At 51.0% G+C, this 17394-nt stretch overlaps 1 protein-coding gene across 3 annotated transcripts in view; it reads left to right on the top strand.

Moving 5' to 3' along the window:
• Positions 1-17394, top strand: part of OLFML2B (olfactomedin like 2B) — a 48867-nt gene that overhangs the window by 19059 nt on the left and 12414 nt on the right. The window contains exons 4-6 of one of the 3 annotated variants that reach the window (XM_069547191.1): positions 6149-6325; positions 12420-12645; positions 14464-15015. In XM_069547191.1, the coding sequence (XP_069403292.1) occupies positions 6149-6325; positions 12420-12645; positions 14464-15015 (955 nt within the window). Of the gene's footprint in view, positions 1-6148; positions 6326-12413; positions 12646-14463; positions 15016-17394 lie in introns of all 3 variants that reach the window. The other 2 variants (XM_069547181.1, XM_069547173.1) reach the window with 2 other exon arrangements.

Raw genomic sequence — 17394 nt, 5'->3', positions numbered from 1 at the left:
TGGGTCTAAGTTATTTTTGTTCGCTGGATTTTAGCCCCACACGGGGTGTGGACCAAATGCTCAGCAGCTGTTTGGTTGCGGGAGTGACGGAACACGCCAGCCGGCCACCCCCTGCAGCACGGGCCTGCCTACCACCTCCGCCAGCTGCTGTCAAGGATTGTGTGGCGCCCCGGCTGTCCCGCCAGCTGGAGCACCGGCTGCTTCTAGCTGCTCTCCGCCTGCAGCTCTCCTCCAGGGGCTGCAGACAGCTGTCTTCAGGGGTGGCTGTCCCAGGCAACCTGGTCCTAGTTATGTCCTGGAGGCCTCTGAGGAGGTGCGGCAGGGTGGGTTGATGAGAACTCCGAGCCCTGCCACCAGGTCCAGTGACCCCCGCCCCCTGCACTGTCTCACTTCCTCCCACAAGGACCCTGCTCCCTTCACCCCCAAGCTTGCCATCTGCACCTGAGCCCTGTGTCTCAGGTGGGGGCTGGACGTGCCTGCTACACGAGTCGGGACCGTGCTTTGGCCCAGCTGCAATCTCGCGTGGTCTCCTACAGGAGTCCTTCACATCACACCAGCCTTGAGTCCTTGCCTTCCTCCCTGTCCCAGCCGCAGGACGCCTTAGCTCCCTTCCCCTTCCTACCTGCATATCTGCTACCAAGATCCCGAGAGTCCACTCCACCCCACCTTCAGCTCCACGTGTCGAGCCCTGCTTTGTGCCTGGCATTGAGCTATATGTGCCTCTTCATTCATTCTCCAAACCAAGCCTGGGAGGCAGGCATCATTATTCCGACCTCCTCTAACTGGGGCCTGGAGAGGTCCCATCCCTTGCCTTATGTGGTTACATAAAACCAGGTAGTGACTGTGGTGTGCGTTTCATACCTGGTCTCCAGAGCCTGCACTTTGCCCACCATACCTCATCCCTGCTTCTGGGCGGGAGAGCAAGACCACAGAGAACTGATGGAGCCTTGACCCTGGTTGTCTTTCCCTCAGGTCCCAACACTTTTGGCTGAAGCTGCCCCATGCTCTCACCCAGGCATGCACATACTTGTCCCACAGCTGGACAAAGTCAGGATACGTCTGAACTCATGGAACAGCCCTTCCATCCACGTCCACTGCACCAGTGTGCATGTCTGGTTGTGTTGGCCCTCCATGGCTCCTTAAAGCTGCCCTCTGACCATCTGTGCTGCCCAGGGCTGGCTGCCAGGTGTACCCCCAATTCCAGGGAAACCTATACGTAGTTTCCCTTTTCCCAGGGGACCTGCCTAGTTTGCACACTTCCTCCTCTTGGCCACCTGTGCATCTGGCTGTGGTCAGAGCAGACACCTGTCCCATCTGGCAAGGTGGGCTTGCTCTTAGAAGGCGCCCTGGACGCCCTACTGCCTGCCCCAGCACGTGGCCCTCCTTCTGGGAACACCTCTCGGCTCTTTGGCCCGAGTCCCGTGACCCAGCTCTCAGAACTTCAGTCGTCCTGTCTGGCTGTGTCCTGCCTTCTCTGCCAGCCCTCCCTACCCACTCTTCTTCCCTCTTCCTCTCCCTCCTCACAGCACCAGGACCCTTGGCAGGGACGATGGGATGTGTTCACCCTGCAAGACGGGCACCCTTCCTGCTCCCTCTCCCACGTTGCCAGTGCTATTCACAAGCCAAGTTGCACACACCATAAATGTCATAGTCACAGCTGTCCCAGAGGGGAAGAGCCAGAGGCATGAGGTCATGGGGTTCAGCCTTCTCCCAGGGCAGGATGGAGAGTGTCCTGGGTAGGCAGCATCCCTGGTGCCTCCTGAGACATACCCCACAAAAGACCCTTAATATGAGGAAGGCAGAACCCCAGGGAGCAGTGGGGAGCCCTGCAAGGCCAGCATCCCTGGGGGAGAGGTGCCTGAGTCGGGGAGGGTGGCTAAGGAGGGGCATCTGCTGCTGCAGCCCTGCGGGACCCCAGCTGTGTTGGCCCAGCAGGCTGATGGGGTGAGGCTACCGCCAGCCTGCTGTTTATTCAGGCAGCTGGTGGGCTTTGCTGTTCCCAGGAGGGAAATAAAAAATATTGCTTCTCTGGGGTCTCAGGGCCAGGCCTGTCTCAAACTCTCCTCTGTGGAAACTGAGAATAATGGTGCCTCACTAAAACCAGAAAGTGGCTTGGGCATTTCTAAATCAGTGAGAACGGGGCCTTCCAGGGGCCTAGAAAACCCAAGGTCTAGAGGGCAGGGGCTAATTCCATGGGATTTTCCCTTTGCCTCGCAGCGAGTGTGAGGGCCAGTGCTGACTCTGTCCAGGTGTTCAGGAATTGAGTGAGCTCTTGTTTTGCTAATACAGCTACTTAGGCCATGCCACTGGATCTGGGGTCCTGGGGCCATGGCTGGGCAGCAGAGGTCGGCACGTTTCAGTCCCTTAGAGCTACGCCACTGACCTTCCCCTCGAGTCAGAACCAACCTGTCACATCACCCCGACTTGCTTTCTTCATTGCACTTTTTACTAGCTGATGCTTTCTTGTTGATTTCTTATTTATTGCTTACTTCCCCTCATGGAAGGTGGTCTTCATCAGAGCAGGATCCTTGCTCTGGCTTACCCTCAGTGCCCAGGGCTGAACACATGAGTGCATTAATGAAAAAGTAATGTATCGAACCCTAATCCTCTGGGGCTTCACTCCACATCACAGGATGTGAGAATTACAGGAGAAGATGTGCGGGTGCTGCTCACTGCAGGCGACTATGGGTGATCGGAAATGCTTGAATCCCATGAAGGCACCAGGAACTCCTCCTGTCTGCCCCCAAAGAACCTGGCTCCTGTAGAATAGCCTTTCTGGCACATTTGGGCCCCCTTTCCATCAGCTGTATCCCAAGCTCCCTATACTGAAGACAGTGCTTCTCAAACTTCAGTGTGTATGCAGACTGCCTGGGGATCTTGTTAAAACGCAGATTCTAATTCAGCAGGTCTGGGTCAAGTCGGAGCTTCTGCATTTTCTTTCTTTTTTAATCAAACAATTTTTCAGGGACTCTTGCTCAGGTTAGTCTCCCCAGATCTTTATGCTTTACCCAAATGTATTTCAATAAACACACAAACACACACACTTTAGATTATGTAAAGCTTCCCATCACTATCTACCTCTCTCCCAAATCCTACAGTAAGAACAGAGCGTCCGCATTTCCAACAAGCTCCTGAGTGATGGAGTGATGCCTGTGTTTTTGGTCTCTTTGAGTAGCAACTGTGGAACCCTAAACCAGGTCACAGGTGTGGAGCCCTCTGTTTTGTCACAGTACAAATATCTCTGGAAATGACCAAGTCCCATAGCAACTGTTGCCATGAGCCTCTGAATTTAAACCAGCCAGTTTTCTGGCCCCATAGTAGGTAAAACTCCCACCCTATTACCTATTCTGTAGCATCTTGACCAATCACCTAATGCCACCCTTCCAGTAGGAATTTTCTGTCTTGAGGCTATAAAAATTGGCTACCAGCCCAAGAAAGGGATCGGCTCTTCCTGGAGCTGGCCTCTGTTCCAAGAGCATCTCCCACTCTAATAAACTTTATTCTCCCTTCATTCTGCCTCATGTCTGGAAATTCTTTTCCAACCTGTGCGTAGACCATGACAGTAACGTTCTATGAAAAATAACAGCCACTTAGCATGTCCCATGAGCTTCCACATATGTTAACTCATTCTTCATTACAACCCACAGGGAGAGTGCTAGTGTTAACCCCGTTTTACACATGGACAAATGAAGCTCAGGGAGCTTAAGTAATTTGCCCAAGATAACAGGTCAAGCAGTAGCACCATTGAAATGTAAGCTGGAAGGTTTCCTCCAGAATCCATGCTCTTAACCACTGCATTTGACTGACCCTGATAACACTTTTCAGGAACGATACACATCCAGTGAAGCCACTCATTCCGGGTACTCTTGAAACAACCTCCTCTCAAGGGCTTTCGCTCTCATACTTAGTTCTGTGATACTTAGGGAGGCCGACTTGGCGTTAGCCCCACAGAACACATTGAGCCTTTCCAGTGCTCAGAATTTGGCGTGTGCTGAAATGCTGTCAGAATGGCATGGCCAGTGGTCTGGAGCCTGGTTAGTTTTAACAAGCGCCTCGTGGGCTCCTCTGGGCAGCCCACGTAGAGCCACTGGAGCCGCAGTGTCTGGGTGTCACAGTCTGCCTATACGCCCCCTAGCTCTGAGCCACCGTGGCATCCCTCTAGGACAACAGAGGCATCTTACCAGACTGCAGACTGTGCCTGGCAGTGTCTGAGCTTTTGCACGTCTTGTATCTGTCTGTCAAAGAAAGATGGAAAGTGTATATGTCCTCTGTGTTTACATGGTTACTTCCTCTATCATCCTCATAAACAGGGCCCAAAGGAGAACGTCACATCTAAAAATTCAGATGCTCATGGAAACTGTGGAATGGGAGCCAATGCTGGACAATATTAGATCTCAGTGCAGTAAACTTCTCTAAAAATAACTAGAGATGAAAGGGTACCTCTAAGTCTGTTGACAGCTGCCCAAGATTCAAATCCCATTCAGCCTCACCTTCTCCAGGATGCTGCCTCTGATGCCTCTCGTCCGCCCCTCCCTTTGAACGCCTGTGTGGCATTTACAGAACCTGACGTGGTTGGTCATCTTTTTCCTGCAGTGGGGACCCTGTCTTCCCCACTGCAGTTGTCCCCCATGGAACCCACCCCCACCTCCCATCCTAGGACAGGAACACCAGAAGAATTAAGAGGATTTCTTTCTGCCATATGGTACCCTAGACACACAGGAGGTACTTACCAGTGTTGGTGGATAGAAATGTAGCTTTGGTCCTTTCTGGTATGAAGTATATCTGGAACATGGGTAATTCGCCAAGTAGGGGTCATTTAGGGAAACATTTGATATGTAAATAGGAAAGTTTAAAGCCAGCCTATCAATTTCCTATGTAAATAATGCTTTTAAATGCGGGGGAGCCATAAAAAAAAAGGGTGAAGGGGTTTCCCTGGTGGTCCAGTGGTTAAGAACACACCCGCCAGTGCTAGGTCACGGGTTTGATCCCTGGTCTGGGAAGATCCCACATGCTGTAAAGCAGTGAAGCCTGTGCACCGCAGCTGCTGAAGCCCGTGTGCCTAGAGCCCACGCTCTGCAGCAAGAGGAGCCCTGCGATGAGAAGCTTGTGCACCACGACTAGAGTGGCCCCCGCTCGCTGCAACTAGAGAAAGCCCAGCCACAGCAGCGGAAACCCAGCGCGGTCAAAAACAAGTCGACAAATATTTTTAAAGGGTGAAATGTTGCCATTTGCAGCAACGTGGATCCATCTAGAGAATATCAAACTAAGTCAGACAAAAACAAGTATGACACGAAATCGCTTATATGTAGAATCTAAAAAACAATACAAAGGAATCTATATAAAAAACAGAAACAGATTCACAGACATACTACCCAAACTCATGTTTACCCAAGGGGAGAAGCAGAGGGGATAAATTAGGAATATGGGATTAACAGACACAAACTACTATACATGAAATAGATAAGCAATAAGGATTTACTGCACAGCACAGGGAACTATATTCAATATCTTGTAATAACCTGTAATGGAAAATAATCTGAAAAAAATGTGTATGTCTGTAACTGAATCACTTTGCTGTACACCTGAAGCTAATACAATATTGTAAATCAACTAGAATTCAATTTAAAAAATATTTTTTAAAAGTGCTCAAAAGAATAGTTTGTGCTTATTAGAAAAGCAGATTAAGTAGATTTCTTTGACCACCTCTTTTAAAATTGCCTCGAAAATCCTTCTTTCATTAATTGAGCCATTGGTCCACATGTGGGGGGATGCAAGCAGATGGAATTCTTCTGTAATGTTACTCATCACTGGTAGGAGCATACTGTGTACACAGGATGGAAAAATAGCAGGTGTCCCAGTAGCTCGGGGACACGACAGTATTATTATTAGGAAAGCCGTGGTGGTATTGGGAAGCATTTCCAGTCGTGGACACACTGGAGCCAAGCTGCCCTGGAGATGCCACCTGAGTCCTAGCACCGGTCCTCAACACAGGGCTGGACACTCCCGAGGGTCCCTGTGGTTTCTGGTTGGTTTCTCAACCTGCCTGTTGAGTCTCTGGGCTCTGAGCAGGAGGTGGCTGCCAGCTCCCTCCTGCTTGTCCTCAGAGCACTTTAAACAACTCCCTTTTAAAAATTTTCTCTCTTGCTAGGAAATATCTAAAAACCTCACCAAGGAAAATGAGCAGATCAGAGAGGACGTGGAAGAAATTCGAACTGAGATGAACAAGCGAGGCAAAGAGAACTGCTCCAAGAACATCCTGGACAGCATTCCGGACATCCGCTCGGCCCTGCAGAGGGACGCGGCTGCAGCCTACACCCACCCCGAGGTACAGCCCCAGCCTCTGGGGGGCTCTGACCATAGCCCTCCGGAAAGTGTATGCCTACCCCCTCGCAGGTGCATGGAGCCTTCGGGCTCCAGCCTCCCACGGGCATGGTCTCATTCCATCTACTCAACCATCCCATCGGTCTGACGGGGCAGAAGTGGACCCCGTCGCACTTTACACTGAAGCCCTGAGAGGTTCAGCCAGTGTTGAAGCCAGCACTCAGATCTGGGTCTCCTGAGAATCGGGCCCTCTTTGTATTATACTTCATTCTGCCGTTTTGAACATCCCTTGCATTTATAAGTTAGGTGGCTTGTCTGGGACCATCCTAGTTTACTCCTGCTGTCCCGGCATGATCACTAATAACTCCTGTCACTCTCAGAAGAGTCCCAGTTTGGAAGCAGTCAGCTGTGTGGTCCTCCCTATTTGTAAGGGACTTTGTGATGTACTAGTACTTTCATCATCCATCACACCACATGGTCCTCACCCCAGCTCTGGAAGGCAGCTGAGGCCGACATCAGTACCCTCACTTTGCAGAAAAGGAAGCAGATCCAGGAACGGTCCCCATGGCTCAGCCGGGAAGTGGTGACAGGGGTCTCAAGTCTCTGCCTCTTCCCACTCAGCAGTGTCTGGGTTGGTGCGATGAAATGAAACACTACCTAATGTGATTTGGGTGATGCCAAAGAGCCTATTTGCTTAAAAATACCTCCCCATCTGATACCTGTTTCTTTTGGCTCTGCTTACCAAGTTATATTATGTGCCAACAGTTATATATATTATTATTTATGTGTTATCTCCTAAATTGCTGCCTGTGAAACCGGAGCTACCCCTAAAATAACGAAAGAGGAAACAGGTAAATTGTGGTAGCAGGACTTGCAGAGTGTGGATGCTATCAGCAAGGCAGGTCTGGATAAAGTGTTATAAAAAGGGTCCCTGGCAAACATGGAATAGCGACAGCTAAGAAACGTCATGCTTACTTTTCCTGGGCCACGGGTTGCTGGTGGACAGCAGAGAGTGGATTTCAGGTGACCCATTGCGGGATCCCCTCAGCCTGGGGCAGGCGGGCAGGGTGTGGGTTGAGAGGGTCTGGGACAGTGACAGCAGACCCCTGAACTTGTGGCTCTATGTGCTGTGACATTGAAATGGGCTGGGAAGTGTAGCTGCAAAGGATTTGTTGCCTTGGTTGTTAAGAATCAGGGTAAGAGAGGAAGTAAGGTTAGGCCTGTGGGCTTGGAACTCTTGAGCAAAGAAATTCCCCCAAGTGGTGCCAAGCAGGCAGCAGCTGTGGGTTTGGGGAACCTCGGGCATGTGTTCCAAAGGCAGAAGAGCAGGCAGATTAGGACTTTGGAGACAAGAGGCCCTGAAGAGGGTCTGGTGCCTGCACCCCGCCCAATTTGTAACTTGAAATAAACCCATTTCCAAACCAGAATATAAGTATAAGGAAGGCCAGTAATTTTCTGGCTTAGCCCATGATGACTCCATTGATGGTTTTTGGAAATATCATATATCTTCAAAAATTATTTTTATTCTCATTTTTGGGTGTTCTCGACACGCCAGTGACTGAGCGTATGTTTAGTCTGCTTGGTGGGTCACCCCTGAGCAAGTCTGAACTTGTAAACCAAAGAGCCAGAGGACATTTGCACTTTAACGGAAACTGGAGGCGCCCTGGGTTCATCAGACCTGGGGCCCAGTGGCTCCTATCACCACCCGTGTGGCATCATCTGCCGGTCCAGCCGCTCAGTGGAATCAGGCGCTCCCTGACTTCAGTCCTCTCTGGCTCCAATTTCCCAGTCGGCTGAGCTTGAGAATTCCATCAGTTGTCTTGATGACACATTATGTGGTATGTTCAGGAGCCCAGCTCAGATTTCCTGAGGGTAAACAGCAAACCAAATCAAACACACCAAACTCTTTTTCTCCTTCCTCAGCAAACCTTGCTCCTTCCTGAAATCCCCATTCACACACTGCTGAGGTTAGCACAATCCACCCAAACCAGGGTAGTGGTGGGGGTAGCCAGGGCCAGGGCAGGACCAGAAAGAGGGGCAAGGTGAAGGAGACGAGGCTAGAATCTTCCTCTCCCTTTTCCTGTCTCTTTAGTGAGCCCCGTGTTGAAAAGGGGGTAAAGAGGGGTGTCTGGGTTTGGTTGTTATTTTCAAGGTTTTTATGGACTATGTCAGGGTTTTTTGGAATGGTGAATGGCACTTTGTTGGAGGTGTCTTTCCAAGAAGGTCCATGCCTGGAGGGTTGGTAGGGGGCTCTGGGGGCTGGGTGGAGAGGTCAGGGTGGGATTGGAAACATGGGACACCAGGAGTTGAAGTCATACAACAGTTTAACAGAGAGAGGAAACCAAAACTTGGGGGCTGCTGCCGCCCCGTGCAGCCTGTCGCCAGCGAATCCAAGGAAATTATATGTTCTCTGGCAGAGGCTGTCCACGGTCTTGCTCCATCTCCTTGGCTGGGAGAGGGAACTGCAGTTCCCGCTCATCCCTAAAAGTCTGGAATTAGAGACAGTTCCTGGGGTTTGCCACGAAGAAATGACAACTTGCTTTTGCAATGCAGAGGGAAACCAAGGTCTGGCAATTAGATGGCCTGTGGCGTCTGAGTTGAGGACTGGGGCCTCTTGTCAGCCTCCCAGGCAGCTCTTTCCTATGGGAAATGAGGAATCCCCAAGTCTTATGGACACCAGCCAGACCACGGCCCTGAGGACTTTTTGGATGGCAGATGAGTTAGTCCTGTGGTGACAGCTGAGCACAGTGTAGCTATATCAAGGTGGATCACAGGCTCTGAAGGCAGGCAGCCCTGGGTTATTTAATAGCCTTATGACTTAATAAGGAGCAGGAAATGGCAACCCACTCCAGTATTCTTGCCTGGAGAATCCCACGGACAGAGGAGCCAGGAGGGCTACCGTCCAATAGGGTTGCAGAGTCAGACATGACTGAAGTGACTTAGCGTGCACATACATGACTTAATAAGTGCTCTCTCACTTAATTGACTACCCATCAACCAGACTGCTGAATGATTCTGAACCTCTCTTTACTCATCTGTAAAACGTGGATAATAGTATCTATCTTGCCTCATTGTTTTACGGATTAAAAGGAATATGAAGGGACACGTCTGCCCATAATAGTTGTTCAGTAAAATGCCACCACCAGCAGCCAAGTATTCCCTGCACTTCTAGTGGCGATCACCTCCCCAGCAAACCATGGGCAGTGGGGGAGGGGCAGTTAGCGGGAGTGAGGGCTGCCCAGGGCACAAGTCTGCCTGCTTCTTCTGGGCAGCTCTCTGGCCCCGGCAAGGGGAGGCTGCTGGAAAGTGTCCCCTGTTCTCCAGGAGTGGGTCAGCATGGGGAGTGAAGAACACATGTTTAGGAGCTTCCCTGTCTGCAGTGCCATCTGGATAAAGTCTTTTGTCATGGGAAAACCAGTACAGACCCAGGGTGTGGTGGGGAATGAGGACTCCAGATTTTCTCCAGGCCAGATTTTAAAGGTCAGAACAAGAATCTGATTTGCTTCTTCCTAGGCAGAATGAAAAAGTTGTCTTGACAGCTGGATCCCTGACAGCTGACGTTCAGGGAGCTCAAAGGTCCTGCTCTGCCTCTCAGGACTGAGCATCAAAGGGACAGAGGTTTTGTTTCCAAGTGGGCTCTGCTCTCTGGGCAGATTTCACCGAGGATTTAAGGGAGCTCACCCACCTCCTCCTGGCAAGAAGAGGAGCTTTCAGGGCGTAGGTGACTACAAAGAGTGACCTCTTCATAATTCAGCCGTTCAAAGTCCTCATGAGAGCAGAGGTGGGCCACACCTCCCGTGGTCCATGCTTGCTTTACTGATGGAGCCACTGGCCCTGTCTGGTGGCTCTGTACTGGAGCACAGCCAGCTCACAGGCCCTGTGCCCAAGCCCGTTTGTTTTCAAAAATGGGCCGTTGTGATCCTGGGTGAGGGACTATGACTGGATGGACCAAGGCAGTGCCCAGGGACTCTGCCGCACTGTGGATGCAAGAGGTCAGAGCCCAGGATGAATGGACAGGACGGTCCTTCTGTGTGACCATAATCATCGCAGAGGCCTTTTTTTGGTACCATCGTGATGCCCAGGTCATAGGCTACCTACTTTAAAGCATCATTTGATTTGACAAAAATCCCAGTGGCAGTCACAAGTGTAGACAGTTCTTTGGGATTTGTTATGATTCAGAAATTCAGTTTAACAAATATTAAGGTACATATATCCAGGGGAATCAGAGATGGACAAGAGATTGCCTCTGCTCTTCCAATTGCTCATAGTTTATAGAGACAATGTTCTTAAGAAATTCCTGTGGAAGGTGGGATGGGAGAGGTGTTATAATACTATAGAGTTTTATCCATTAGGAGTTGTGTTCAGCTTTGAGTAAGAGACCAAAATATTGTGCATTAAACAATATAGGGGTTTGTTGTTCTGTTATGTAAAAGAGTTCTGGAGGCAGGTGGCCCAGGGCTGGTATAGTTAGCTGTGAGATGTCATCAGTGATGTCCATCTTGAAAAATCCCCTCGTGGTCACAAGATGACTGCTCAGCTCCAGCCATCCTGCCCACATTCTCCTGGCTAAAGAAATGAGGAAAAGTGCAAACGATGTCTTCCAGCTGAGTCAGCCCCATGTTTTAAGGAACTTTTCCAAAAGCTCTTCCCACCAACTTCTACTTCTACTTTAACAGCCAGAACTTAGTCCCAGGACCACTCCCACAAAACCAGTTTCTCATTAAGTTAGGAAAAGGAAGCAGGGTGTTTGGATAGTCACTTAGAAGTTTCTGCTGCAAAGTAAGGATTGGGAAAGATTAATTCTAAATGAAAAGGTTTGGGAGTATTTCCTTGGGGTCCTGAGATTTTAACCAGGCCTTAAAAAGTGGGTAGATTTCAATAAATGGCTATATGGGGGGAGGGGAGTGGCCTTCCAGACAGAGAAAACAATCTGAGCAAAGACCCAGCAGTTTGGGAGAGCCAAGCAGTTCAGGAGTCACCCAAGTGCCTGGAATACCAAGGGTGGGGAGCCTGGGGGTGGAGCAAGAGAGAAGAAGGCTGAGCTGGGTCAAGTCACTTTGAGTTCTCAGTGCCAGGTCAAGGACTTTGGACTTTATTCTGCATTAGGGAGGGCTTGGGGCAGTTTGTTCCAACAGCACAAGGAAAAGCAGTCATGCCTTATCCTGAGGTGTGCATCTTAGCCCTCAGCCTTCTTATGCCAGGATTCGCTGGTGGCTCAGATGGTAAGGAATCTGCCTACAATGAAGGAGACCCAGGTTCCATCCCTGGGTCGGGAAGATCCCCTGGAAAAGGGAATGGCAACCCACTCTAGTAATCTTGCCTGGAAAATCCCATGGACAGAAAAGCCTGGCAGGCTACAGTTTATGGGGTCACAAAGAGTCAGACACGACTGCATGACTAACACACTTCATGTTCCAACCACATAGATTTCATTACAACAACTGCATGAGATCTGAGGCACCCAGCATCTCTAGGCCAGAGCTGAGAGGACAGCTGCACTCTCTGGGAAGTATAGCATGGAGGTTAAAGTCAGAGTCTAGAGTCAGACTGCTGCTGCTGCTGCTGCTAAGTCGCTTCAGTCGTGTCCGACTCTGTGCAACCCCACAGACGGCAGCCCACCAGGCTCTGCCATCCCTGGGATTCTCCAGGCAGGAACACTGGAGTGGGCTGCCATTTCCTTCTCCAATGCAGGAAAGTGAAAAGTGAAAGGGAAGTCGCTCAGTTGTGTCCGACTCTTCGCGACCCCATGGACTGCAGCCCACCAGGCTCCTCTGTCCGTGGGGTTTTCCAGGCAAGAGTACTGGAGTGGGTGCCATTGCCTGGGTTCAAATCCTGCCTCTACCACTTACCTGCTGTGGGACCTTGGGTGATTTACGTAACCTCCCTGTGCCTCAGTTTTCCAATTTGTAAATGGGAATGATTAAAAATGGTTCATCCCTGATGGGGCTGACAAGAAGATGAACAGTGCCTGGCTTAGGAAGTGCTTTTAGGATTAGCTGTTGTGACTAGGATGGCCTTGACTCTAGCATTGCCTCTGCCTGACCCCTGCCTGTCTGACCAGTAGCCTGACCTTCCCTTGTGTCCCCTCTGAGGAGCAGTATGAAGAGAGGTTTCTGCAGGAAGAAACCGTGTCCCAACAGATCAAATCCATCAAGCTCCTGCAGACGCGGCCACTGGCTCCGCCAGAGGTGGTGAAGCCACAGCGACCCCTGCAGAGACAGGTCCACCTGAGGGGCCGGCCAGCCTCCAGGCCCACCGTAATCCGGGGCATCACCTACTACAAAGCCAAGGACCCTGAGGAAGAGAATGACATCGAAGAGCATCGTGAGTTGGGGTCAGCAGGGCGGCCCCCCAGAGGCAGGGCAGGGAGGGAGTCACCATTTGGACTCTGGAGGGGCATTTCCCGCGAGCCACACCCGCCTTCGGCAGTTTGGTTACTACTGTGGCCCCGCAGAGCCAGCCTGGTTACCTGAGAATTACCTGCAGTTACAAATTATCCAGAGTCCTTCCTGCCTTTCCTCACAGCTTGCTGAGCACCCTGGGGCAAGTCACTTGCCTTCTCTGGGCCTGCAGAGGACCACAAGGCGGAGTGTGGCTGAGCCGGAAGGGGCCTCAGTGCCCCCGTTCTCAAATGCACACACTGAGGCATGGAGGGGTGACCCACTCAGAGACACACAGTGGCCTCTCCCGCCTGCTCTTTCTCGGGGGACCCTGGGCTTCCTGACCGAGACTGTAGCACCTACCCTTTCACTCTTTCCTTCTCACTCTTTCACAGAAAATAGATACTCCTTTTCACCTCATCTTCATCTTGTTTCCCCTACACTTCCTCTTCCTGGGCTCTTCCCTGCCACCGGCCCCTCCTTTTCGTCTATCTGTCCCTGCCCAGCACCCAGGAGGCCCAGCTCTTCCCTCTCCCTGCTATGCTGCTTCCTCCCATCCGGTCCCCCTCAGCTGCCTCCTGATAGATTCTGCTCCCCTAGTCGCTGGCATAATCAGTTTGCCCATTTTTAACTGTGTAACATTTTAATTTATTGATTTGTGGGGTTCCCTGGTGGTCTAGTGGTTAGGATTTGGAGCGTTCACTCCTGTGGCCCAGGTTCAATCCCTTGTCAAGGAATGGAGATCCCACAAGCCACTCAACATGGCCAAAATAAATAATGGATTTGTGGGGTTTTTATATTCTGGGACAAATCCTTTGTATTGCAGATACTAATATTTTATTCTGCCCATGGCTTGTATCTTTAGTTCTTTAATGATGTTTTTGATGAGCAGATAAAATCCAGTTGACCAATTATGTCTTTTGTGGTTAGACCTCTTTGTGTCCTAAGAAAACACTCCATCTTAGTATTCCTTTTCTGCTCAAAACCCTGAAGACTCCCCCATTTCACGCAGGATAAAAACTGAAGTCCAAACACAGCAGCCAAGCCCTCCATGACCTGGCTGTGTTCCCTCTGACCTCTGCCCACCTCACTGCTCCTCAGCCTCAGCAGCTGTGTTCCGGCCCCAGGGCCTTTGCGCTGCTGCTGTTTCTCCCTAGAATACTCCTCCCCCGTCACCTGCTTGGTTACCCCCCGCACTCCTTCAAGCCTCTGCTCCTCTCCCCATCCCACTGAGTCTCATCTTGACCACTTATCCATGACTGCAAGTTTCCCATCCCCCCACTTCCGCTCACCCTACTAGACCTTTCCTCGTAACACCTTCAAGGAGACAGTCTGTCTAATGTTTGGCGTCTCCACCATTAGACAGAAGCTCCGTGAAGGCTCGCTGCTGTACGTGCTCCATTGATAACTACTGAGTGAGTGACTAACTTCCTCCCAGGTTTTGTAGCCCTTGGCTGTGGTCCCTGGGTGGTGGGTGGAGGCAGACTGTTCAGAGAGACCCTCCAGGAAATGCTTCCATATGTGCTCCTGTCACCTTCTTCTTCTAGATCCCACCTGGGCTCCACTTTGAAACAGGGTATCCTATGGCCGGTTCATGATGGGTGGCAAAAGCCATCACAATATTGTAAAGTAATCATCCCCAATTAAAATTAATTAATTAATTTAAAAAATAAAAAAATAATAAATCAGGGTATCATTAATCTGCCACATACCACATGGTGCTGACTCCTGAGTCACAAAGGCACCTGTGTTTGTTTCCCAGAAGACGAATTTTTCAGTGGTGAACACGGAATGGATTTGCTGATTGAAGATCAGCTTCTGAGACACAACCAGCTGCTGACCAGCACCACCCGGAGGCCAGCAGCCACCGGGCACAGTGCCGCTGTGACAGCTGATGCTGGCGCCACCAGTGCTGGCCCTCCGACCACAGCCCTGCCCTCCGCCCGGCCGCCGGCCTCCACCTCAGCTCCCAGCGCCCCTGACCCTACAGTCTCCGCCTCAGTCGAACAATTCTCAACACCGCTCCCGACGACCTCAGCGTCTCCAGATCCCATGGGGGAGGCAGTCCCTACACCTTTTACTCAGGTACCAGCCACCACCGTGGCCCGCACAGCCACCCAGCGACCACCAGCCTCAGCTCCTCCGTCAGTGGCCCCTGAGGATGCGTTTGTGGAGGCGACGCACGCAGCCCCAGTGCCTCCGCCTCCAGTCAGGACAGACTCACCAGGGAAAGACTCTACTGCCGCGCAGGGCACCGTGCCCCCTGGCCCCACCCTGAGCCCCGAGGAAGAAGATGACATACGGAACGTCATAGGTGAGTCCACTCCACCTGGCTTGGGTCTCCTGCTCAAGTCAAAGGCTGAGCCTGGAAATAGCTTGAAAGGAGAGGGGGGAGTCAGATGCTCCAACCACTTCATAAAGAAAGGCAAGTGGAGTTATGCCTTGGGCAATGATCAGTTTTAACATCTAGGGTCTATATTCAAAATGTGCCATTTTATAAACATTTGTCAAATGCTGGTGCACTAGGCTTTGTGATGGGTGTTGGATATTTGGTTGTTTGGTGATGACTACATTTTCTGCAGGATGTTTACCAGGCCATGAACTAACAAGAGATTCTTATGTGTGTGTAGGCAGGGGGATCCCAGAGTATTAGAGGACGGATCAGGGAAATAGTGAGCCCCAGGGAACAAATCTCATTAGCCCCTGGCCTTAGAAAGCATGGGAACATCATGGCATCGTGTGATAAATGACGTCACAGGGGAGTGGAGAGACAGGGGCAGAGGGAGCAGCAGGTTGCCTGGCAGCTAAGAAGGCTGGGAAAGCTTTTCTAAGAAGGTATCCTTTGAGCTGAGTTTTGAAGGATCAACAGGAGTTTGCTAAGTGGAAAAGGAAAGTCTTCTGACTGGGTAGGTCTAACTGAACAGGGTGTGTTCCAGAAACAGAGAATATAGCCTGTTCTGTGCCTGGGCGCTCCATGGCCGTAAGATGACTCTGAGAACAGTGAAACGTGAACGTGTGTGTGTGTGTTTCTGTGGGTGGGGATGGGGGGGAAGGGGTGCAACTAGGAAAGGAAGTGGGACTTGGCCACTGATGGCTTTTTCAAAAAGACTTAAACGTTCATTAAGTCACCATCAATACTGATGGAAAAATAACACTGCTGCTAAGTCGCTTCAGTCGTGTCCGAGTCTGTGCACCCCCATAGACGACAGCCCATCAGGCTTCACTGTCCCTGGGATCCTCCAGGCAAGAACACTGGAGTGGGTTGCCATTTCCTTCTCCAATGCATGAAAGTAAAAAGTGAAAGTGAAGTTGCTCAATCGTGTCCGACTCTTCGCGACCCCATGGACTGCAGCCTACCAGGCTCCTCTGTCCATGGGGTTTTCCAGGCAAGAGTGCTGGAGTGGGGTGCCATTGCCTTCTCCGAATGAATAGTAATTTCATTAAAAATAACTTAATTTGACAGAGATGCGATTTGCATTTATACCTTTCTTTCCCTTCCCATTTTCAGCCCCCTTGGCAGCCTCTTTCCCAGTTCCTCCTCAGGATGAGGTGCCAGCCATGCCAGACAGATGTTGGTAGGAGCACCTACCAGCCGCCAGACGCCTGGTTGTAGCCTAGTCCCTGCTGCAGAGAGCTGTGTGACCTTGGCCAAATCTCTGCCCTTCTGGGGGTCTCATAAATTAGAAATTTACTAAAGATTGCTGCTTCAATTGGGAATCCCTGATAGCTCAGTTGGTGAAGAACCCTCCTGCAATGCAGGGGACCCCAGTTTGATTCCTGGGTCAGGAAGATCTGCTGGAGAAGGGATAGGCTACCCTCTCCAGTATTCTTGGGCTTCCACTGTAGCTCGTTATATCCTGTAGTAAGTGTATCAGACTGTGATATAGCAAGGAATTCTTATTGGGTGAAAAAAAAAATCCCAGAGTAATAACAAGGTCCAGTCACATGGACCCCAAGGCAAAATCTCATGAACCTTGGCCAGGAGGAAGCTAAGCAAGGAGACAGTTCTTGAGCCACAGAGGTTGGGGTGGGAGGAAAGAATGTTTTTCTTTTCGTCCCTTTCACTGTCACAGTGGGAGCAAGCTGACCCCAGAATAGAAGATCCATTTCTCACTGCATGGAGAATCAGTTCTGAAGCTGTGGGTCTTGCTCAATTTATGCAGAATGCCCCAGGGTCCGAGCAAAGGGTCCACTTCCACACCGGCTTCTGGGCAGCCTTGACCTTGCTCATGGGCCCACAGACCCTGAGCCCAGCACCCCGTCTCCCCACTGCCAGGGGTGTGCACTCCCCAGGGCCCCCGCACATCTACCACTTGGATGGCAGGGACAGTTTCTCCAGAAACGTAGCCAGCTGCCCACCACTGTCCCCGCACAGACGGGCGGAGTACAGGCAGCAGGCAGGTCCACACTCCTTGTATGTCCCCAGGGATGGTGCTTGCCCAGCTGGAAACTCTTCCCTTGGTGACTTCCTAGCCAGCAGAAGAGGGGCTTCCCCGGAGGCTCAGGTAGTAAAGAGTCTGCCTGTAATGCAGGAGACCTGAGTTCGATCCTTGGGATGGGAAGATCCCCTGGAGAAGGGCATGGCTACCCACTCCAGTATCCTTGCCTGGAGAATGCCATGGACAGACGAGCCTGATGGGCCACAGTCCTTAGGGTTGCAGAGTCAGACACGACTAAGCTACTCGCACTTTCA

This window comes from Ovis canadensis, chromosome 1 (assembly GCF_042477335.2).
Source record: "Ovis canadensis isolate MfBH-ARS-UI-01 breed Bighorn chromosome 1, ARS-UI_OviCan_v2, whole genome shotgun sequence".
NCBI lineage: Eukaryota > Metazoa > Chordata > Mammalia > Artiodactyla > Bovidae > Ovis > Ovis canadensis.
The sequence above is the reverse complement of the archived record's forward strand: the minus strand, read 5'-3'. Positions and strand labels throughout refer to the sequence as shown.